At 35.8% G+C, this 25,357-nt stretch overlaps 1 protein-coding gene across 3 annotated transcripts in view; it reads left to right on the forward strand.

Annotated features, from left to right (window-relative positions):
• Window positions 1-25,209, forward strand: part of FAM184A (family with sequence similarity 184 member A) — a 75,130-nt gene extending 49,921 nt beyond the window's left edge. The window contains exons 10-18 of one of the 3 annotated variants that reach the window (XM_030944824.1): window positions 8,812-9,024; window positions 10,437-10,590; window positions 11,010-11,137; window positions 13,299-13,483; window positions 13,971-14,117; window positions 16,988-17,105; window positions 17,802-17,906; window positions 21,551-21,753; window positions 23,461-25,209. In XM_030944824.1, coding sequence (XP_030800684.1) covers window positions 8,812-9,024; window positions 10,437-10,590; window positions 11,010-11,137; window positions 13,299-13,483; window positions 13,971-14,117; window positions 16,988-17,105; window positions 17,802-17,906; window positions 21,551-21,753; window positions 23,461-23,542 — 1,335 coding nt within the window. In that variant the 3' untranslated portion in view covers window positions 23,543-25,209. The remainder of the gene's footprint in view (window positions 1-8,811; window positions 9,025-10,436; window positions 10,591-11,009; window positions 11,138-13,298; window positions 13,484-13,970; window positions 14,118-16,987; window positions 17,106-17,801; window positions 17,907-21,550; window positions 21,754-23,460) is intronic. The other 2 variants (XM_030944826.1, XM_030944825.1) reach the window with 2 other exon arrangements.
• Window positions 25,210-25,357: the final 148 nt, after the last annotated feature.

Here is a 25,357-nt window from a genome sequence, read left to right on the forward strand (position 1 = left end):
GACTCACTGCAGCCCTCAGAGGGCCAACTACTGAGGGTGCTTCCCCTGGTTTCATGACTTTCTACTTCTCAGTAAGGAATGCCTCTTGTTCTGGGCTCCCTATTCTCTGCAGAGATGTGATCCTGATGGTGAGTTGGTGCATTTCTTCTGTCCACATTGGCCATTGGAGTGTTGTCTGAAGCTTGGACATGAAAACAAATGCCTAACATTCAGCTGTTCATTATGAGCCTTCGGTTTTGGTGAGCCCATTCAGCCCAGACCGTGCCTTCATCGTTATTTTACTCTTTGTTTAAAAGATTCTGAATATAATGGAGGAAATTCATTAAAGACCATTTATAATTAAGAGCTACGCAGCAAAAGAGGCAAATAAGAGCAACATAACAAATCAGTGTTTTCAAAATATTTTCAGTAGGACACAGTAGGTGTACTAACAAGTGTGGGTTTGTTCTCTGTTTTATAATAAATGTCTTGCTGGACTTCTTCATCTCTCTTTTGATTCCTTCTTAATTTTTTTTTTCTCCCATGATGTTGTGTTTAATTCAGTTAAAAATATATATCTAGACTAATGTTTGAAGTTGATATTTTCATATACAAAGAAACCTGTCTACCTGATCCTAAACTTCTAATTGAAATTTAATGTCATGAGTTTTTGTTTGGCAGTAAAACTGGAGGAGATGGAAAGGCTTTTAATTCTATTTGTCAATGGATAAAAAGAACATGAAATTCTTAGTATTGTGTATGAGTAAAAAGTTTAATTTGACACTTGGAAGTTCACACTTCCAACACTAATAAATAGAAATCTAAGCCAAATCCAACAGTAATACTATCCACAAAACAAAAATTTAATCCTTTATTTATATGTGTTTTTCCCTTAAATGTAAGATAAAGACTTTGGCAAGCATCTAGTTTTAAAACATTTCCCTTAGCCTCTTTGCTCTGTACTTGCTAAAGCAGCTTTTGCTTTTGGTTCAAAACCAATTAAAACAGTAGACCCTGGAAGGAATGAGAGAAAACTGATCAAGTGGGGCAAAATTTGTTTGAGATTCATGACTGAATCTCTAGATGACTGAAATTCTAGATTAAGGTCAGTAATTCTTCTGTGCTCCAGGAGAAATTAGTTAAGGTGTGTCTGTAATCTTTAAAATCCTGACAGCATAATGACAAATAAATGAATGAAGCTCTAGTTGCTTTCCAAAACCTTTAAAAATTACCAGGACATTCAAATGCACTTGTTTTTACCCTGACTGTTGAACTTGCAGTTTGTTGGATTAAGAGTGGATTCTAAAATCCAAACAGATTCAAATCTGCAAAATACCTAGGCCAACCCATGCCATTTTATGATTTTGCCTAGAAGTGTGATAGATTCCTAGAACTGGAAAAGATAAAAACTCCATCTTTTTAAAGCACTAGGATAAATTTCCCACCCTCTGACATCCTGGAGGTAGCACCTTGTCTTTGGGGTTGCTGCAAAACCAGGAGGAAATCAGGACCAATTAGATCCCAGAGATTATTAAAGATTTCAGAATGCCTTGTATATACTTCTTTTTCCTCATCAAAAAACTGTTCAGTTTTGAGACAGGGAAAGGACTCTAAATGCTGCTTTTTCTTACCAGTCAGAGAGGGCAAACTTTGATGTAGCTCTCCAGTTCCTAGCGTGTCAGAAGCCTCGAGCCAAGTACAAAACGTTGTAGTAGCAAACAGCTGCTTTCCAAATCTCTGCGGAGTCATCTGCCACGTAAGCACTGCGCAGCCAGAGACTGTACATCTGCTGACAAATCAGTCCTTCTCTTCAAAGACCTATCTCAAGGGAGAGTTTTAGGGTTGTTGTTGCCATTATTAGCTGGATAAAATGGGCTTATGCCAAAGGTCCCTTTGGCTTCTGTACTAGGCACTTGAGAAACTCATTTCCTTTACTAATGTCTGATGGGTGTACATAGGATTTGTTCTTCAGAAAGGTAAGCAGCATCTCCGGGAGGTCATTCTTTAAATGAAGCAAAGACTATGTAGCAATCCAGATCTGCTTTGATAAAGCAGATAAAGTAGGAGCTTTCCCAGTTACGGTCTCAGGTTTTACACAAGAATTCCTGTTTGCCAGCAGTGTTTTGAAAATTCAGTAAACCATATATCCAAGTCAGATTGTGACAAAATATGGCATTGAAGTGTCAGTGAGGGAAAAGTGTTACATAACTGATCTTTGGGTGATATGAAGACTGATGCTGAAATTAGGTGTCAGGCCTCTCTAATCTCGTTGAAAGTAATTTTTAGTTCAGAGAAAGCATAAAACAGGAAAACTTCCATGCATTCAATTAGTTAATGTCCTGTAGGAAACAAGGTAACTGAATGAAAATGTGAAAATCTCACTGGTCCAGTAAATGTCCTGCCTGAGGAAAATGACACCATTTCATAACCAAGAATGGCCCCTGTGACAGCTGTGATGGGCACGCAAGCAACTATTCATTACAGCAAGCAAACACAAAGCTTGAATAGCTTCAAATCGCTAAATCTGTTCTTTACTGCAACACACATTTGCCCAACTAAACTGAAAACTCAGCTCTTCTAGGAGAGATGTTGAAAGAGAGCTGAGAATTCCAATCTTGTTCCATGTATTGTTTGCAAAGTCTTTCAGTCCTGCTGAGCAGCCTGCAATGATCAGTGGGTTCTAAATGTGCTGCATGTAAAGATGCAGATTATATTCTCTGCTGCATCTCTGCTCTTCCTCTGAGTCATGATGAAGTTTTCTTGGTTGCATCTGAGGCTTAGCTTTGCATATGCTGAGGGTGGAGAAGATAATACTTCTACTGAAAAATGAGACAGCAAAATCAAATGAAATCAGGTTAGCTAATACATACATACCAAGTACAGGTGTGTTTTCAGAAGTGTCTGCACTTTCAAGAAGTAAATTAATTCGCGTGTACACCCCATAGGTTTCAAAGAGAACTGAGCAAAGGTTTCTTGTACCACAGTAACATCGCAAATGAAATCTTGAATTCCAACCTGTAGAAATAGAGTGATAGTTAAACCCACCTGCTTCCTTGTTTTTTAATCATCACTTTTCCCCATCATAGATATACAGACAGTAATAATTATGCCTGCATTCTTTTTGGTTCTTAATACTTTCTTTATCCAGAACATGGATGGACCTTGCTATGGAAGTACTCATAACAATGTCAGGAATTTTAATGAAATTTCTTAATAACACTTAAAACAGTGCTGTTTTGGAGTATTGCATTCTGAATGTGTTTTGCATACTTTTGAATATGGAGCTGCATCTGATTGAATTGGTGCATGTTTTGCTGGAATGAGCCCCCATTCCAATTGACTAGCCTATATTATTTTATTTTTACTTGGAACTTCTCTTCAGTGTAGTGCAATGACAACTTTTCTGCTCCAGGTGTAAAATCTAAGTATTTCTTAGTTGTACCACAGTGCTGAATAAATGCATCCACCAATACAAACTCCCAAATGTTCTAGAAAGTGAACATTTATTTAGCAGGAGTTCATTCCTGTTCATAACAGCTTCTCCCCTAAACAAACCTTTTCCCAGATGGGAAAGGAAGCACAGAAAAATTGGGTGGATTTGTTCAGAACAGCAGTGTCAGAGTCCGGTGTTGGAATCAGAGCTGTTAGATGCTGCTCTCTTGCCTTGTCTGCTGGAGTATGATGCCTCCTAGTGTTCCACTCTTGCACAGATTAATGTTTATAACTCCCTTACAATTTTAATAAGCTTATTTTGGATATTTCACAATAATGTATTTTTATTTTGTGCCTTTTTTTTTTAGATTCTTGAGACTGAATAACAATTTCTTTTTTTATTCTGGCAAAGTGTTATCTAATAGTTCCCACCTACAGGCTTTCAGGCTGGTGTCAAAATACCTGCTGTCTCCTGGAGAAAGCCATCTTCTTCAGCAACCTGTGACAAAAGGAGGAAGTGGTCATGCTGGATTTGAAATTGCTCTCACTTAATTTCTGATGACTCCATTCTGTGCATGTGTTTGTGCTTGTCTGCATCTTTCATACATATAAACATACAGGCATTTTCATATACCTATGAATTACGTATATTTGTATGATCAATAATATTTCACAGAGCATTTTCTTGGCAATGTGTTGGGATTTTTTGCTTTTCATTAGTAATCACCACTAGTATAAGTGGTACATTCAGTCATTTTATTGCTGGAGACTTTCAGGAATAGTCTATTATGTATGCATTTGGTTCTGAATTTTAAGAATGATAAAAGTAGTATTTTATTAGAAATGTCTTCATTAATGACTGAACTAATTTTATGCCCTTTAACAGTGAAAATTTGTCTTTAATATGAGGTACTTAATATGCTTGTGATATTTGAGACGTAGCTGATTGTTGATTGTGCCTTTATGTAATATCTGTTCACGTACTTAATGATTTCTTCCCAAATTTTTTTGCCATCAAGGAGAAGAGAAAACAAGTGGATAACTTCAAAAGTGTTCAGTTGTGTAATATATGTCTATATAGTAATATTATGTTACAGAGATAATGCTGTACTGTATGTCAGAAACATAACATAGTAAACCATATCATTCTGTTCTGTGTTTGGTAGCTTATATATTAAGTCAAAGCAACATATTCATATTTTTTCCAGATGGCTTTCAATTTATTTTTCTCTGATCAAATTATAATTAATGTTCTATGTTTACCCTTCCTTCCTTATCCATTTTTCTTTTACTTAGTTGATTTCTGAATGTTTCCCTTTATTCCTGTGATCTTTCCTTCATAGCGGCACTGTCTCGGTGAAGCTTTGCATAAATCTATCAGCAATGTAAGTGATCTGCACTTACAGCTTGTGAACAGGGCATGCTTGCACTAATCAACCTGCATATCCTGCAGTACTGCTTTACAGCTTCAGCCCATGAAATGGGAGACATGATAATATTTGAGACGAGAACATGTGCTGCTATCAAAGCTTGTGAAGTGCATCCGCTCATCTCTCTTTGTGACTGTGTGTGTATCACTGGCATTGAACACTGTGTACGTGGTCATAACATGAACAGCGTCCTTATGTCATTGTTAATGCAAGCAAGCTTGTGGGCAGTGCAGATGTGTATTGCAGAGCTTTCTACAAAGCATGGGATTGATGCTCTATTATAATTTGCAGTTTTGTAGTGTAACTCATAATTGTAGCCAAACTGGTTTTTTCTTTTTTTTTTTTTTAATTCTCACTGATGTTTTTAATGTGCTGAAAACCTGGGATAAAAGTATTGGAAGTTCAGAGAGTGCTGTTCAGAGCTGTTTTCTTTTGAATCCTCAGTACAGAGGTGTACGGAAAGGGTAGTCCAAGGACATGCAAAAATAGGCACTAATGTTCTCAAACCGTGCTCTTAAGGATATCAGTCTCTGCACTCAATAATCAAAATATTATTTAAAATCACATGCTCCTCTAAAAAGACTGATATTTTAACTTTTTTTGTACATTTCAACATCAAAACAAATTATTAGAAGGGTAGACTAATCTGACTTGCTTGCTAGAATCATTTAATCCTCATTGTCCTTTATTTTCTGTATAGTCTATTGATGCAAACAGACATCTCCAGACATTGACTCATTTCAGGCTATGGTTTTGCAGTCACTTTAATCTGGTGGAAGGATGAGCTGCTCGTGCTTATTCCTGTTCTCTTCGAAGATGGCTTCCTGCCCAGATGTCAGACTTCTCTTGGTCATCTCAGTTAAAATGTTTTCCACATTTCCAAGGCAGAAATGAAAACAAAACCATTTTGCCCTTGGTCCATGCTCAACGTATTTATAAATTATATACTGATAATTGTCAGAATTTGGAGCAGGAACTTAAGTGAGAGATAGATTTAACTTCAAACCAAAAATACATTTTTTCATGTTATTTTAATTAAAATTTGCCTAAGTTACCGTGGTTGACTCTATTTGACTGTTATCATGAAAGGCTTGTTAGAGTGTGATCATTAAATTACCTGAGGTTCTGCAGGACTGGGCAGGACTTCCCCTAGCATTGTACCTCTTGGTGGCCAGGGTGAACAGGACAGGACAGTGGTGAGAAACCTCAGGGACAGGAACATGGTCAAAGGGACCAGTGAGAATGGGCTTACAGGGTAGGTATGAGGTTACAGAAAGGTGGGAAGGAGAGAGGGGCCCAGCAGTGAACATGGGATGAATTAGAGTAGATGGGGATGTGAGTAGACCAAAGGAAAGTTTAGGTAAAATAGCTTATTTTTTTTGCTGGAGAAGGATAACAACCACATTGCGGTGATGCAGATATGAAAATTCAGAGCTGGCCATGCTGGCTGGTGCATGGTGCAAACTCATCTCTTCAGTGGTGTGAGTTTCTAGGGGTGAAGACAAAAAATACAGTATATATTATATATAGATATTAAATAAATTTAATAATCCACAGTGAAGGTAGATTATCAGTAGAGTTACACTGGTGCTAAAAATATTTTCTTTTACAGGTTGTTGATAAATAAGTAAGGTAGGAAACTTTGCAGCTTATAAAAGCTTATTCAGAATAGAATAGCTATAAAAGGCCAAGGGACTTGGCAATAAAATATTAGATTAAAGCCAGTGTAGATAAATGCAAAATGATACACAAGGAAAGAAAAGTTGTAACTTTTTCTGTAAAATGATGAGCCTTACCTTGACCTGTTACAACTAGAGAGTAGATTTGGGGACTGTGATATATAATTCTATGAAAACATCACCTCAATTCTCTGTAGAAGTCTCAAAAGCAAATAAAACTTTAGGAATATAGGAGAGAAACAGAGAACATAGCATGTAAAACCCTATAATTCAGTAGATAAAAACAGAGTTTACTCTCATGTCCAATAACTTGTGCTGCTTTGGACTCCTAATCTTAAAAAAGAAGTAGTAGAAAAGGGGTAAAAGTAGGAAAAATGTGATCACAGATATGAAATAACTTTCATACAAGGAAAAACTCATTAAGCCAAAGCAGTTCAGTATGGCAGAGTTTGCAGGGAGGGAAATGATCGAGAGCTATAGAAACACTCATGAGTAGAATATAGCGAATGGAAAAGGAACTTCTTTTCATTCCTTTCCATTAAAAGTACTGAATATCATCATGTTAAATTGGCATGTCTGCATGGAACTTGATACGGGATATTATGGATACTAAAAACTTTTATGGGCTCAGATAATGATTGTTATTATTTCTTCTATAAATCTGCTCCAAAATACCTCTTCTGGTTTAAGAAACATCGCTAGTTCCAGGTAGACTACAGAGTCAAGCTCCCTACATTTATGCTTGGCCTTTTTTTCTAGGGTAATCCTAGTTGGTCCTTTCTGCAGGCAAAACCAGAGATCAGATAAAACTTTGGTCTGACACTATACAATTATTATATGAAATTTGTATTTAATGTAGTTAGTAAAAGGTTTTCCAAAACATTGTGTTGGCCTTCCCTACACTCCTTTAATAGTAGCTAATCTTTTTCAAAAGTATCTGAAGTACAATACAATTTATACAATGTATGTTAGAGTGTATATTCCCAGACACAAAGACCTTGTGAACCTGAAATACAACAAGCTATGCTTATTTCATTTAAATTTGTCTGATTTTTGTTTTCTTTTGCTTTACTTCTAATTGTTGTTTCTGTAGCTTTTTTCTTTCAAGTCTGCTTAAGCTGTGTCCTTCTGAAAAAAAACCTTAACCCACATGTTCGCCAGCAATGTTCATGCTAGAAGTTGTACTTGGTATGCTGCAATTAATATTTTGCTAAGTGGTGGATTTAATGTTCTCTAACTCAATAACTTGATGTGCAATGTCATTATGAATTTGACATAATTAATTTCAAGGTATGCTGAATCAAATGACACTATCAGACTTCCATTTATAATTCCATATTATGCAATGCTCTGAGGCTTGAAAAGTACCCTTACTAATTCAAATTCTTTGTCACTTGGCAATTTTATTATCCTTCCTTTGAATCACTGTAGCAAAATTCTCTTTTGGGTAAATCTTGTTTCTAGAACTGGAGGGTATCTCAGACTAGAAAGGGAATCCAGGTTTCATACTTTCAGTGTGAAAAGATGCTCTCTGATGTGGAGAGCAAAGTATAATATTATTATAAAAAGGAAATGGAATGTAGTGTACTATAATACTTGTTGGATGAAAAACATCATTTGTAAAGTCAGGTATTTCTAAGAAAATTAGTTGTTTGTGACTCATTGTGAGATTGTTTAGATCTTGGAAACAAGCATAAAAATCACTCTCATAGTCTTACTGAACTAACAGAAAAGTGTGTGATGGGAAATCCATCAAGTGTTACTTTTTTTTTTGGTGTTGAGTGGTACTGTTTCTTTCTAAATGAGAAAACCACTGGTAAGGTAGGACCATAGAATACAAAAATATGTAAAAACCAATGTCAATGTCACAGGCTGTCCTCCCCTATTCCAAGTGCAAGATTATCCTTGCAGAATGAGTGTTTCCCTGAAGAATAGTTTAACAATCAAGTGTTTGATTTCAGACCTTGATAGTGTCATTTTTATTGATCTTTTATATAAAACCTAAATAATCTTTGATAATTTGGCCATTAAAAATTGTTTTACAGGTAGTGCTGCAGTATGAACTAACCAATATGATACTCCTTACAAAACCACTAAAATGTCATTATTATATCTCTGATTATATATATAACATTAACAATAGATTCAGTAGATGGATGACATTGCTTGTCTGTCTTTTAGCTAACGCTCTTGCTCTAAAATTTCAAATGTTTTCTGCTTCTGAATGTCGTCTTTACAGCTGATGTTAGTATTAAAGACTAATGAATATTTGCTGTTCTGTTGTGGGTTAGATCTCCTTACTGAAGCAGAATCTGGAGATGCAGCTTTCCCAGTCACAGAGCTCTTTGCAACAGCTACAAGCCCAGTTCAGTCAGGAGCGACAGAGACTGACTCAGGAGATCCAGGAATTGGAAGAAGAGCATCAGCAAAGGCATAAGTCACTTCAGGAAGCCCATATCCTTGCCTTTCAAAACATGGAAGAAACAAAAGAGCAAGAACAAAAGGCATGTTCGTATGGTTATTCCAAATTCTGTAGAAAATATTGCCATTTTAGCATTTTGTGTATATGGTTGGAATTTTGAATATGGTTGCATAACTACTACATTTCCTTTTCTGCTGATGTATCATAGTAATACTGTTATCCAGTTAAATATGAACAAGACATATTGAAAATATTTTCTAATACTGCCATTGTTTCATGTCTTGCTTTATATACACATATATATAGCTCTGTGTGTATATATGTAAAAGTATTGTCAGCACATGCATTTCTTTATGGTAGATTGACATTGTTACCCTTAATATTATATTCTTGTTTTAATTTTGGGTTGGAATTTTCCATTATAGTTAATTTTGCATGTATTTTCTGTCAATAGACTCCTTTGAAATGTATTTTATATTTTCCTTATGTTCTGTTAGCTATGTTCTGTGACTTGCAAGATTATTTTCATACCCCACTCAAGATACTTTTCTAAAACCTTGACAAAACCAGCTTTAAAATTGGAATTTTGGTAGTGCATGGTGTGTGGTGGGGGTATCTTAAGGTTTAAGTTCAGCTCCAGAGTGTGCCTTTGCAATCAGTTTTCACACTCTGTGCCCTGAAGATGAGAAGATGTGTACCAGGAACATTATGCTTCATACAACTCCATAGGGAGTAAATATGAGTGTCCTTAGGGAGCAGAAGTCCCCAAATGTGTGCGCACTAAATCCGTCTGTGAATCTGCACCTTTCTACATTGCTTGCTTTTCTAGGTATATCCATGGATTGAATTTTTTTTTTTTTTTTTTTTTGCTTTTCCACCTGTGAGCCAAATGGGTTTTGTGCACAGATAATCTTGGTAACCATCAAGCACTGAAAAGAAAAAATATGTTAGGAGGATAAGAAAATATGAGTAATACTAGAGTGGGTTTTTTTCTAAAGTATGTCAATGCCTGCTTTTTGTTTGCAGTTGTGTCGCAGACATCCTTTTCACTAAAATCCTTTCTTTAGGACTTTTTCCTTCTGAGAAGCTGTGGCCTCAGAAACAGATGTAAACAATAGGTTATCTGCTGCTGTGGAATGCAACAGGTTCGTCTGGATTGGCCCAGCTTGGATGTTTGGAGTTAATGGCCAATCCAGAACTGAGCTCGCTCGGACACAGTCTGAGAGAGCGGGGTTTGTTGTCATTCTTTACTTTTCTATTCTCACCTTAGCAAGCTTCTGAAAAGCTCTGCTACTTTTTCTTGGTAGTATAGTTTTAATAGATGTATATATCATAAAATAATAAATCAAGCCTTCTGATAATGGAGTCAACCATCTCGTCTCTTCCTTCACCCAAGACCTCTTGTGACAACTGTCACACGGTTGTTTATTGTGTACTGTTTTATAAATTCTTTAAGTTGATGTAGAACAGATTTTGTCAATTTTGATTTCATAGGAGTTAGAAGAACGTTTACAACAGAAGCACTCAGAAGAGCTTCATGCACTGAAAGAAACACATAAGCAAGCCATGGAAGGCTTTAAATTGGAGATGGAACAGGAACTTCAGACTCTACGATTTGAGCTGGAGGATGAAGGAAAAGCTATGTTAGGTATACTATTTTCAAATTTGAAAATGGGTCCAAAACCATTATTTCTACTCATGCAAATATGCATGCACATGTATGTGTGTGTGTGTTTGTGTGTGTATATTATAACGCTGTAGTTCTCTCTGAGTCATTCAGTGTTGACCTAAGTGTTCCTCTTAAAATCATCATAAGCTTTAATAGGTAAGCCTAGACTCTTCACTTTGGAAATACCTCACCCTTAAGGCCTTTTGGGAGGAGTAAGCGACCAAAGTTCCTGATGGAGAACTGGTGTTTTCAGAAAGCAACAGGAATAAAATACAAGACAGTTACTTAGCTGATGTAATGTTTTAGATCAGCGGCAATACTAGATGGAGCTGGACTGTTGCTGTTAATTAATGTAAACATGTCCAAATTAAACTTCTCTCTTTGTTCATGCTAACCAGCTTCCTTGCGCTCAGAGCTCAACCACCAACATGCAGCAGCAATTGACCAGCTGAGGCACAACCATCAACAAGAACTGGTAGCTGCCAAAATGGAGCTTGAAAGAAGCATAGATCTTGGCAGGCGACAGGTAGGAAGCATGCCTGGGATCTGGCTGTAAAACAGCATGGTCAATATTCATTTTTCCCTTCACTGAAAAGCGAAAAACATGAACAAATAACAAACATGTAATCCTTCAAAATCATCCAGCACCAGCAGCTAATGCGTTCCTACCAGTTTCCTAAACTTCCATGCTTAACTTTTTCTGCCATCTACAAGTCTCATTCAAAGCCTAGAAAAGGCTCCCATATCCAGGTCGTTTCCTCTCAGAATGGCACAGCCATCTGGGAGCACTATGGCTTGCTGTGGGAGGCCAGTGCCCATTCTTGCAAAATTGTTTTCATCCTCAGCTGCCAGCAGGAAGGGAAAAGCTGTTTCTCTTTGAAGCCTAAGAGATACGGCAAAAGAAGTGGTTGCTTATAATGAAAGGATTGCTTCAAACTGAAGAAAAAAGTACACAAAAAGACCCCACCAAAACCAAACTCCCAAAGCCAGTATGAACTACCTTTGCTTTCAGTAGCAAACTGATTAATTCACCTTTTTCATTTTTCATTTTATACACAATCCGTTTTTCTGCTAGTAGCTAAAAAATCAAAGTTTATGCTCTATTGAAAGCCAGACTCCTGGAAATAAGAGGACTGGAAAATTATCTCTATTTGCCTGTATAATAGGCTTTTCAAGATTGATTTACTGATACTCCAGCACCAAGGAGGAGGAGTCGGTTTAGAAATATAATAACAGAGGAAACAGGGTTTGTTAAACATAGCCTTTACACAAAAACAGAGACAGTTGAAGATGAGCCCTTTTTTAGCTATTCCTTGCTGGTTTAACAGTGTGGGCACCAGAGGCAAAACCAAAGTGCTGTCATGCAGGATTTAGGAGGATATAGTTTCAGTCGTGTGTTGTTTAAGCCCAGACTGACACCTAAATGAGATATCAGACAAAAAAGTTTAAATTACGAGAACTGGTGTTTGATCCAGCCAAACAGGGCGTACTTTTTGCCTCTGTATAATGATCTGCTAAACACAAGTTTTGGTTGCACTGAGGGCAAAACAGTTACTGAGGTTTCCTGTGTTAAAATCCCCATCAGTTCACAGGATCAGGGTTGAATGAGGTGGAGAGTGGCCTGATCAGGATGATTATATTTGCTACTTTTTGAAATATTTATATGTGTAGATATAAATTTTTCCTCTGCTTTTTCTTATAACTTTAACATAGTCTTTATATAGGGAGATAAGTATTTATATTGAATTGTGTGCTCTTAAAGATGCCCTATGAAGTTGGTGCACCAGGACATACTTGTATTTCCTCAAGGCATAAAGGCACAAAACACAATTATACATAAAACTATTTTGGAATATCTGCTGATTTTCTCTATGCAAACTGTATGGTTATTAAATACTCTGAAACCGTAAGAAGTGGAATAGATGGAAATAGAAAACTCTGAAAAAGTTCTTTTCATAACAGTCATTTCTGAAACAAGGAGGCACATTATCAAAGCCATTGGAATGGGCTCTAGCTGGGTTTCCCAGATACTAACTTCATTGGAATTTCTTATGCAAAAAGACCCAAAAAACCCAAAAAAACTTTTCTTGATTTATTGGACACAATATCAATATAACAAACTATTTAACGCATATTCTGCTGTAAGATATTTATGACCTGTGTATATATTTGTAAGATAGGAGACTTCAGAATCAGGTTCTTTTTGTGCAGGGCAAACATCTTGAGCAGTTTTTTCCCATTGAATGGGGCTGTAAGGGAGAAAAATGTTTCTCTGGATCATATGCTGATGAGGCAGAGAAAGTGAAATGCCCAGGCCCTGGATCTTAGTGATACCTGGGGTTTTTTTTTCTTGTATGTGTGAGGAAAAGGAAAATGTGATGAGCTACCCCAGTTTTAGCAGGCAGTGATAATCATGGGTTTTAACTCTTCTTGCAAGTGGAAATCATTTATTACATAACTTTGAATTCTTCTTTCTTTGTACTTTGATTTTTTTCTTTTCTTTGTACACAATAAAAAAGCCCTTTGCTTTGATAATAATTTATGTCAGCATCAAAAACTGAAAAAAATTGTCTATTGGATGGAACATTCTTCTCAGATGTTTTCTTCCAAAAGCAAGTATTGTAGGCATCACCTCTAAGAAACGAGTCTATCTAAAATATTTTTTGCTGCTTTTGCTTATATCATAGGAAAAAGAATTTTTGTGCCGAATATCAGATCTACAAGATGAACTGAGACACCGAGACCGTCATATAGCTGAACTCGACAAAGAGATTCTGCATCTTCATGAAAATATAAGTGCACTGACAAAGGAGTTAGAGTTTAAAGGGAAAGAAATTCTTAGAATACACAGTGAATCCAACCAACAGATCAGGTATGAATTTTTCCACTCTAAATTCAAACCTGTATTTTTCACTTACCGTTTCACTTTAAAAAAATTACTGTTTGCAGTTTTAAATGTATCCTCTTAACCAAGTCATATTTCATATCATTTAGTCTTATTTAGTAAAGCTCTGCCCTTTACTGGTAGAGTTAGTGACTATGCTGTGCAATTAAGTGACATTTCAGTGACACATTTTGGCATGTTTCAGTAGCAGTTCCCTCAGGTGTTGGTTTTTGGTGGTTTTTTTTTTTCAAATTCATTGTTTGTTTATTTTAAAAAGCATTAAAGGAGATGCATTTACCATGAAATAAGCTAGAAGATTGGAGAACAGTAAGTAGTAGTCTTTGATGAATCAGTAATTCTTTCTGTGTTCACTGATATTCTGTAAGAGCCATTAGAAGCATGGCAGAAAATCATGATGAGCAAAAAAGTCTGATTTTAGAATAACTCTTTTTTTAACAAAAACTAAATTAAACAGGATGCATGAGCAAGATTTAAGCAAGAAACATGAGAAAGAGCTGGATGTCTTGACAGCAGATCACATCAGAGAGAAACAAAGCATGCTGGCAGATTTTAATAAGACCCAAGAGCTGCTCAAGGAAATTAATTCAGCTTTACAAATTTCGTAAGTTTTGTTGCATTGAAAAGAATTGTATGTAGCTGCGTTTGAGTGAATAGTTTATTCTGGTGTCCGTAAAGTCCTGAAGGTACTACAGAGATGCAGATGTACAAATACCTCAATAAAGTATGGGGGCTAATCTTGCATTCTTTAGGCAACACAATTTTATAATCTTTAGAGGAATGTAGTGGGCTAAGTTGTTAAGGGTTTAAACAAAAAAAATTCAAGTAGGAAAGATTAAATCTCTGCAGTTCCTAGAAAACCTGAGAAAACAATATTTCAAGTGGTTTCTTTCTCAAACTTTAGTACATCTGTTTTGAGAATGCAAGAATTTTTTCTACAAGTTTATAAACAGTACAGTATTTACAACTACTGAGAAGTGAGATTGTAGCATGAGTGATGCAAACATTTTCAGGTTTGGTAGCATAAGGAAAATTAGTGTCTGATGTGGATTGTATGAGCATAACAATAACAGAAGGCTTAAGAGTTTGTCTGAATCAAAATGGCACCAGGGATTAGACCACCTAATGATGGCAGAAGTGATGTAATAGTGTGTCACCAACCAGTGTTTTCCTGTTTTCCATGTCCTTCATTCTCTGTCTCTGTGGTGTTACTCATTTGGTCACAGTTTCTGACTCGGGTTTCATAGCACATTGAGGGCTTCCTGCCATGAAGTTGTTACTAAGGGATATGTATTTGCAGCATGGAGGATTTACGGCAGAGAGAAGAAGTTGGTTCTAAGTTTTTGATAGGAAGCTTTTCTAAATAAGTATCAGTTACAAATGGACAATAAAGCCAAAATGCATCTAGCCTTTTCTGGATAATGAGCCCTCAGAAATTGCCTTCAAATAAAATGGTTATAAAATTTTAGTTTTCACCCCCTTGTATTTGTCCACATGCATGCTCTTATGCCCTGATAAATGTGGCACCTTGCCATTCAGTAAATTAGGTGTAAGCTACCTCCTGTTCGCTGCATTTATCTTGTATGAGAAACAGACCTATGAGCAGCCACCAGAACTGTTTTGGAACTGTTTACCTTAAATGTTTTCTGCATTAAGTTGTTTGCTTCTCAATGGCAGGGAGTTTTCTGAATTTAGCTGGTTTTCTGCTCCTTGCTTTTGCTCAATTTAGAGCTTCGAGGATGCAGCCACTGGCTTAAAATCAGCAAGCATCATCCAGGGTGCCCTGACCTGCCTTTCAGTGTGTTATTTCTCTATTCACACTGAAGCAAGAAGCTGTCCAAAGAGGAAACTATGTAGGAAAGCAAATAAATTTAAAAAACCAACCAAACAAAACCAAACAAAAAAAAAAAGCCCCCAAACAAAAAACCAGAACAAAACCCAAAAACCCCCACACACCCTCACCAACCCAGAGAAGTTTTATGCAGGTGTTTCTCAAGTAGCTGTTCCCAGGTTCAGCCTCACCTAAAGCATGGCCTCATGAGTGTCTGTAGAATGGAGAATGTGTCTTGGAATACTTGAGAGTGGGTGTCAGCAATTAAGCTCTACAACTAAAGTCTTAAAATTACAAATTATCTATTTGAAACAGAAAAAAACTCCAGTTCTCTGAAATACCTGAAAATAAAATGACAGCTGTGTGTAACTATCTACTGTACTCTGGGGATCTATGTACAATAGCTTAACCCAGCATAAAAAGTATGCGCAAAAATTAAGCCAGCTGAGGCTATTTCTGTTCTGCTGAGTCAGATGCCTTCTTTGCAAGTAAAAACAATCATGTTGTTCTCATTCATATTGTTTTATGTAATTACATTATATAATCTCTTCAGAATATGTACAGGTTATTTGAAGGTTATTAAACTATCTATATCATTTAATATTAACTGATTTTTCAGCTGTAAATCAAGGTAAAATCTCATAGTTACTTTTGAAGAGAAAGTATTTATCTGAAGTGAAAAATTAGGTCTGCTTCCAGGTGTCTACAGTTTGTTTAATTCTTGTGGAATTAGGCTTGACCTGATTTAGATTCAATTTATTTCATACATTTTTCTCAGAGTTTGATTGGGATTTCCTTTCTTGTTTTCACGAAGTTTGTTAAATTTCCTGAATCTCTTCTGATACTTGGTTCGCTAATCTGCATGAGGGCTGAATATGTGAGAGACGTATTTTAGTACTTTCCTTTGAAACTATATTTAGCATCATGAGCATGTTGTTAGTTTAAAGGAGACACAATAACTTGAAACTGTCATGTCTTCAAAACTTGTTCTTTAAGTAAAAGGGATATTTATGCAGTTATTTGTACAATTTGTCTCTCAGTTGGCTTATTTCACTTCTCTCCTTTAATGCTTTCCCACCAGGCATTTCAAATTTTCTCTTAATTTTTTTTTCAAATGTTTATTAGTTGTTACATTAGATATCCTAATATCCAAGTGTTATTCCTTTTGTTTTGCAGCTCATTCCTTTATTTCATCTCTAATAGTACTAAGTAGCTTTTGTGGAGAGGAGTTAGTTACCAATTAGTCTTCAGTGTTCTTGGGTATCTTCTGTTCCAGTATGTTCCACAAGAACTGAGGAAAATGCTGTGGTTTTGAATGCCTTATTTTTAGCCTGACTTAAAAGTGGCCCTTTTCAAAAATGCAGTAGTGCATGCACAGGAAGGATGTTAGGTTTTTAGAATGTTCCCTAAATTCTTAGCTGCTGGAGCAAAAGTTAGGGTTATTGGGGCTTTTTTGTTTCTTTTGTTTCTTAACTATCTAAAGTGGAAGGAGAACATAGAAATTAATTTCCTTCAAGGTGGTAAGAAAGTCATCCTCTGTTTTTACTCCCTGAACTCTCTTTTGTACTTACCAAAAATGTGACTATTCACTCATCATTTAACACTGGATCAGGCTAAAGGGGATATTCTTCTTTTCTATAAAGTTTAGAAGAAATGGAAGAAAAATATAAAAACAGAGAATCAAGACCAGAAGACTTGCAGCTTATCTCAGAACTGAAAGACCTAATTGCAGAGCGGGACCAACTCATAAAGAAATTGATTGTAAGACTTCTATGCTCTCTTGGTGTAATATCTTGACAAATACAAAAGTTAATCTGATGCAAAGTGTTTGAAATGTATTTAAAGAACCAATCTTACCAGCATGTTATTCATATTCTTTGACACATTATTCCTCTGGTTTCAGTGACTCATAATAGAAAAACTAATTAGATACAGAGTGTTTCCCAAAATCAAGCATAATACATTATTACCAGAAGTATTTTGGTACATCCTTTATCAGATGTCTCTTGCCTCCAATCCTGGGACAAGGCAGCCATGTAAGCCATATAAGAAGTAGTTTCTTCTGTGAGGCTTCTAAGACCAAGATCGTGACTCACTGAGCTTCCCAAATTCAGGCACAACTCCCTGGCTTGGGTTAGTCTGATTAGATCCCAATTAAGAAGCAAGAAGGAATGAGGAAATCAAAATTGAGTAATTATCAGAATTTAACTATACTGAGTCTTTTGCAGTACATAATCCATTAGGCTGTGCTCACTCTCAGGACCAGGGAACTGCATAGATAGAAATTATTTACATCATTCTATCTAATAATATATAAACATGAGATGCAATTTTTAAAATTATCAGTTTATTTTAAAATGTAATCATAAATTCATTTGAGACCATTTTACAGGCAGATTTGGCCACTAACTGATTGAAAATGCATAAAAAGGAGTTTCTATCTGTTGTTCTTTTTAGGAGGACAAAAAGTTCTATCAGCTGGAGCTAGTAAACAGGGAGACTAACTACAACAAAATGTTTAATGCAAGCCCTAATGTTGGTGTTATTAATCCATTGGTGAAGGTATGTTCCATGGACTTCATTGCTAAAGTAAAGAAAAAGAAATCTAAAGATACAGTAAAAAGAAAATATATATGTCTATGTGTGTGTGCCTGCATCTATACATAAATCACTCTTAACAGACATGTTCAAAACAAGGAACATAGTTTTCCATTTGTCTTATTTTTGTGTAGGTTTGTTTCTTTTATGTTGTTGAGAGATCCACTGATGTTGCCGTGGTTTGCTTGACATGTGTGACATAAAACACAGGTTCTTATCACAAAACTGCAAATTTAAAATGGAAAAGTGACAGGCAATAGAGGCAATAGAGGGTGTATCATGCAACAGAGAGCAGTGACACCCCTAACTCGTTTTGGTTTTGTAATTTTTCTTGGTTATTATGGAAAGTGCGAAGGCACTTAGCACTTTTTGGGAAGCAGTCAGGGTGGAAGAGCATTAGACAGACAGAAAGAAGGAACAGTAAAAGGAAGGGAATAAGGGTAAAAAGGGGAAGGGGAGGTGTGTGAGAAGGGCATGGAATGAGTCTGAAAGGGGAAACACTTAGAGTAAGACTGGAGAAGTGGAATGGCAAACCAGTGTGGACAGTGGAGGCTGCAAGAGACTGAAGTCGGTCTCTACCCTTCTCAGTTATTGTCACCACCTATACAAGTGAAAGCACTTCAGTAGCAACCTTTGCCAGTTCTCTCCAGCCTGCTGAATAGCAGCCAGGGAAGGCTGCTGTACACACTGACAAAGTAGCCTTCCTGCGAGTTCAAGAGCCAGCAGCATTTCTTTCTTGAGGAATGTGAATAGACTAAATAGTATTTAGGTGCTAGAGCACCTAAATACTATTCCTTTGCACCACTTCAGGAGTGAGTCCTCTGACATTTCCTTCCTCCGTGTGATAACCCATAGGTTATTTCACATGCATGGAAGGGGAAGTGAAAGCTGGAGAGACAGAAGTTGGGAAGGTTCTGAAGCAGAGGCTAAAACCCAAGGGCACAACCTGAGCGGCTCAGATGCTCAGGAGCTTCAGTGATCAAGGTTCAGGCTCAGGTTATTAAAAAGGCATTTTGGCTCCATTATTTGAGATCTGGCTGTGTTTTTTAGCCACCCTTACTGCATTTTCACATCAGATCCGCATATTTCACACTTCTGCACAAACTCTGCTGCAAAATGTCAGCATTCTCCTATGATTTTCACAAGCCCAGCAGCTCTCCCAGGCTTATCTGGATGCCTAATTTTTATGCTAACTGCATAAAAGAAATTAGTTTGGGCCCATTAGAAACAATACCAGGACTTCCAGGTACAATTTCAATGGTTGTTTGAAAATGTTGGAAGTCTGTCTGAACCATCCATTTATAAAGATGTAAAATGTAACCATTTAGTATATAACATTATGTTTTGTGTGAAATCTGAAGTGTTTGGGAAAAGTACTTCAGCATCAGATTTCCATAGTGATAATTCACATATTTTTATAATATGCTTCTATCACTTAAAATGTTTAGATTTTAGAAGTGTCTTGTATGCCAGTACATTCTGATCTTTCATTTCATGAGTTGTGGACAATGTTAAAGTATTTTGTCAAAACACATACTGTATTATTGGAGAATGAATTACAAAGAAACTGAAAATCTCATTCTCTTTTCTTTTTTTTGTAAAAAAAAAATACAGAAGTTATGAGTTACTACAGGCTTTGCATATTAATGCAAAATTATAGCCATTGCAGTATGTGTTAGAGCTTCTGTAATTTCTGCAATGTTTAGTATAGTATTACATTCTTACATCTAAAGTTTCTTAATACTTTGCATGAATTTCATGGAAACAATTCACACAATTTTCTCTCCAGATTTGACTGCATCAGAAGCATAGATTGTTTCATAGAGAATATTATATAAATCGTAGTATTTTTCTAAGCACTTATGTGGATAACATACACTTTCCAGAAACAAGCCACCTGTGGAGCACACAGATTTAACAACAGTTTGTTTAGCACACTGTTTTAATTACAGCAGATATTGTCCTGCAGGTGTATTTTACATACAGTTGGTTAGTTTCACCAAACTATTTCTTCTTATTTCTTGTTTCTTCAGCTACTACAGCAGACATGAATGGGACAATCTTAGTTTAATCCTTTATAGCTGATGATCATTCACTGTGATGCTTAAAACCCAATTTTTTCTATTATTGCATTCTGTTAGATTGTCAGGGTATTTTAATTGTGTATTGACAAACACACCCACAAGGATGTGTCTGCAATTAGTATCATTTGCATCTGCCAGCACTGGAGAGGTCAGGCAGTGAAATGAAAGCTAGCAGAGAGCCTAAGAGAAGAAAGTGCAAACAAACAATAGGACTCTGTCTCCAGCTGAACTTGGGCCCACCCTCAAATAGAACAGCTCTCCTGTTTCAGGTGGAATTCTGATGGAAAATATTATATAGAAACAACATGAGATTCTACTTGTCTTTCACTTTATTTAGTTCACATATATGTAGTTAATAAGCCCTTAAGGGGTTTTTCTCCTAGCTTCTTTGTTAGGGTTGCATATAAGTAATTGAAAGAAATTATTTATTATATATTTAAATAATACATAATTCATTGTATTTTTGAGCAAGGAAGTTTTTTATTGCTCTGGGTATGTCAAAAACTCCTACTTTTGGAAATAAGGCACTTTGAATTTTAGTATTTTATTGTGGACATGAAAAATGTGATAGAAGTCAGAAAATAACACACTATGTCCTGTCAGACAGCCATTTAAAAGAAAAGTGATAAAATTATTTGAAACATCCTTCTGCATTAAAATATCTATAAAAACAGAGAGGATCACTGACTCCCTTGTATGATGTGGTCTGGAATGTAAAATAGTGAAATTAAAACAGATTTCCTAAAGATTTTGAGTCCCTTGAAATACTGTCAAGAGAAGTACAGAGTATTGAAAAAAAACATGTTCAGTTGTGCCATCTGGTGTCTAGAAGTGGCAGCTGTATTAGCATCAAAGCCAGGCCTTTTCTTTGAGCAAGAAACTGGACTTCTGTACAGTAATATTTTTATCTTTAGCTGTTCTGCTATAATGCTTTGCTGACTGAGAGGGTGTAATTGCTCTGAAAGAAGTGTAGGTGTTTTTCTAGATTTTATCGTCCAGTTACCAAAATGTGCCTCAGTGATGGAGTGAAATGTGTTGGAAAGACCCATTTTTTTATTTTTTTAAATTTGCTGTAATTGCATTTGTTAGCAGAGCTGTTTCACGGATATGAAGAAAATATTTAAGTAAATATTAAAGGTTTAACAGACTAAAAGGAAATTTTCCACAATATTGTCAATCTCCAATGTTTAAATAGAATCAATACATGTTTAAATAGAACCAATGTTTCAGTATAAACCAAATGTTATATTGAAAGATCATATACTCATGTGATAGTCATTGATTATTACACTAAATCATAATAACCTAATCATTTTGATCAGAAATTCGATTTTTCTGTGAAAATTTGTGGTGTTCCGGTCAAAGCAAACAGAAGACTACAATTGGAAAAAAAGCCTAATCTGTCCCAATTTCTCTCCTTCAAAAAAACCTCCAAGCCAACCATCACAAAACTTCTAAATTAGCCAATGTCCTCATTTGTCCCAGTGCAAGAAGCCTTCCTTACGTTTGTTATTTTTAATGCAGCAAAAGAAGAAGAATGATAAATCAACAAACAGGTTTGTGAGTGTCCCCAATCTAAGTGCTCTGGAATCTAGCGGAGTGGTGGGCAATGGACATCCAAACCGCCTGGACCCCATTCCTAACTCACCCATCCACGATATTGAGTTCAGCAGCAGCAAACCACTACCACAGCCAATGCCACCCAAAGAGCCCAAGACGTTTTTGAGGTGAGCACTGCCTCACCAATCTTTTTTTTTGCTTAACTTGGGAAAATTTCGCATTCTTATTGAGCTGAATCCCACTTGCTCTATCAGCCTTTCAGAGGTACAAGTACTCTTACAGCGTTTTTAATTTTTACATTATAATTATAACCTCTTTATAGTATTCCTTTTTATTGTAGACCTTGTTGAAATGTGACGTAGTCTCTCACTTTTCCCTAAGCCTTGAACTTTGAAAACCTAGATTATAAATACCTTAACAGAATTCATGTGCTTCCAATTGTTTACATATATGAACAATTGTTTTAGATGTTTGTGTTATTTACTGATTTTCATTTAGGAATTGATACTAGCACGAAGGTTTTTTATTTAGTAATATATGATAATGATTTTTATGTAAGAAAATTCTTTTCCGTGCTAGGTGAATGTTTTGTGTTTCTTCTTTCCTCACCTATATGAAATTGTTTCATAGGAATAACCTTACTACAGCAACAGGAAATATACAGGCTTGGGTGCTTAATGCTGAGCTTCCAGTCATCAAAACCAGCATTAAAGTCTCAAGTAATTCTCTCACAAAATAATCTACTGAGTTGAATAACTTAGAAATGGCATTTTAGAGGCAGGATTTTAATCTTTTATCTTGATATGCCCACATATTAAATGCGCTGAAGTGCTGTACTTTGTATCTAGTAGGTGCTGTTCTCTTACCTCTAAGTTGCCAGCTTAAAGTGAAATGTAGTTACTGGTTCCACAGCTGGTTGTTTGTTCTCTCCTTTGGTTTAATGCAAAAGATCACATACCTGGCAACTGCTAATTATAAAGGGAAACAAATGATAGAATCTAAAATAGATAAGGGAAAACAATATTTTTCAAGAAAACCTTTATTTAAAAAAAAAAGTACTGTTGCTATTTTTTTCCTGTGCATGTTATGTGCATGAATATGCTCAGGTGTCTATAAATATGCATGTGCATGACCCCATGGACTGTGATGCTGGAGTTTTCACTCCAAAATGTTTTATGCTCTGTATTATTCTATAGTAGAAATTATTTTATTACCAATTTTTCTTGATAAAGGAATTTATGTAATTAAATTTAAATTATTCTTTCCCGCTCATGTTGTGAGAATGTTGTTTTCAAAGAGGAGCCAAATGCTGTTTGCAGCACAGCAATTTGTTTTTTCTAGTATCTTGGCATATTTTAAGTGTGTGCATGAACAATTGCAAGTGATATTTGTGATGGGTATTATTACAAAAGTGTGTATTTCTGTTCAGTTGCCAGCCAATCTTTGTGAGCACATGTCTACAAATATGATGTTTACATCATATTTTTCAAAATTAACTTTACCACAGGAAAAGGATGCTAAAAGAGGACCTTCTACAGTCATGCTTTTCCAAGAAAACTATTTTTATTCTTCCTGAAAACTACAGCTCTTAATGAGATTTAAAATTATGTTTTCCAAAATACTACCTGCCCACCCTCTAATGTGGCTTCTGAACTGACTTGTGCTGCTGATGCTCTCCAATGGAGTGGATGATCACAGATTCTATAGGGAGACATTAAATCACATCCTAAGGCACACTGATGATTAATCCATGGAAAAACAGACTGTGTTCCTTACTAAATAATCTTTGATTTTCTTTTTCTTCTCCTAACAGCTGTACTTTTCACGTAGTTGTAGGATAATTGTTGGTTTTTTTTTTCTTTTTGTGAATGTAGCCCTCCTCAGACTGATGCCTCACCAGTGGCTTCCCCAGACCCACAACGCCAGGAGTGGTTTGCCCGATACTTTACGTTCTGAGAGACGATTTGTTTTTGTGGCACAGCGTGATGTGGACTGTTTATAAGAGCATGACCTTAAGTAAACCCTCATGTGAACAAGCTTTCCTGTAATTTGTCAAACACTGTGAATGAGAAAGTATTTGTCTTTCTGATTTGAAACTGCACTGTATTTCATGTTATATTTGTTGGAATCACCTGACATGGTACTATACAATATGTGTAATTATAACTATTATTTTTATTTAACATGGAAGAATCTTTAAACTTTGTAATTACTACATAATAAATTTTGGTAGAACAAACATAATGCTTTTTCCCCCTTTTTCCTATAAATGTGTTTTCTTTGATTTCAGGTAAGGCTTTTCCCCCCAAATAACATAATTGCATGGTTACTATAAATACAACTTGAACTGTAAAAGGAAAAATATATATCTCTCACTCTCTCCAATTTGGGTGGGATATGTTTAATGCATCCCAGTTCTGTTACTTGGTAGCAGTTTAAAAACCTTCTCTGGCTAACATTTAAAAGGAAGAATGCTAAACAAAACTAGTGTAGCTGCTGGCCTTCAGAGCAGATGGATTCTGACAGAAGATGAGAAACACCACAAACCAGGAGCTGTTCATTGGGGAGGGGGGGTTGACTCCTCACCTATTGCTTACGAGACTTCACCACCTAGTTCTAATCAAAGATTTTATCATTGAATTCAAACAAAAACCGTTCCCACAGGTTCTATATGAATATTAACAAAAACAAATGCTTGAAATATTTAGAAAAGTATTTTAGGTATCTCTGTGTAAATCAAGAATCTACATTTTGAGCATATAGTCTTGCTTTGGATAAAAGTCATGTCTGAAATGAAAAAAACAGAAGCCACAAACAAACAAATACCAACTATACTACTTTTTCCCATTAATACATACTACAGATACAGGTATTTCATTAAAACTTAGTTACCTTCCCTTGTCTATATTAAATTTTTTTCTTCTTAAACTAATATATGAAACTGTTTTTCAGCTAGTGAGCATGATTTCCCAATCTATGCCTTTTATGATGTCAGTGTTGCTCAAGAAATTGTTGCAGCATAGAGAAAACCAGAGCTTATTGTCTTTTTTATATTTTTTCATTCAAAGATTACCACAAATTAACTCACACTGGTAGTCTCAGGGAGAATATTGTCTTTGTTTTATGAATGTATTTTTAAGCTAAATCTCTTATCTTTTAAAAGCAGGAAAAAAATATGTTTGAGTTATTTGAATAAGGTTCTAGTTAGCATATACAAAGGTCTTGAACTTTAATATTTCATCTAAAGCCCTAACTGCATCCTTTTTTTGCTATATGCACAAAGGTAAATACCCAGATGAAGATACTTGCTAATTACAATGAGTTTTATATGTACTATATGTATAAATGAAAAATTTGTATGTTTTCATATAAACGATATAAAAATCTTCTAAATGCACATTTAAAAACTTCTATCATATAATTCACCTTGAAAACACCACTGAAAGCTGTATTCTGGTGATGCTGCCATGGATTAAAATTGTATACATCAGATTTTCTGTAGCTGGTGGACTCAACTGTAGGTATATGCAACTTTTTAATTTTAGAAGAAAGCCATACTGGGCAAAATGTCAGATTTCTTGGCTGTTACCCAAAATAAAATTCACTAGATCATTTTGTTACAATGTTCTGAAGTGAGTGTTGTGTATTTTTTCTTGCATGTTTTGCAAGGGATCAGCTGCCTTCTCCCACCTTCAACTTCATTTGTGCATTTTCACATAACTGGATAGGAATACAAAGATAATGATCCCTACATTTACCTATTCAGTGAAA

Source organism: Camarhynchus parvulus, chromosome 3, assembly GCF_901933205.1.
Source record: "Camarhynchus parvulus chromosome 3, STF_HiC, whole genome shotgun sequence".
NCBI classification, from domain to species: domain Eukaryota; kingdom Metazoa; phylum Chordata; class Aves; order Passeriformes; family Thraupidae; genus Camarhynchus; species Camarhynchus parvulus.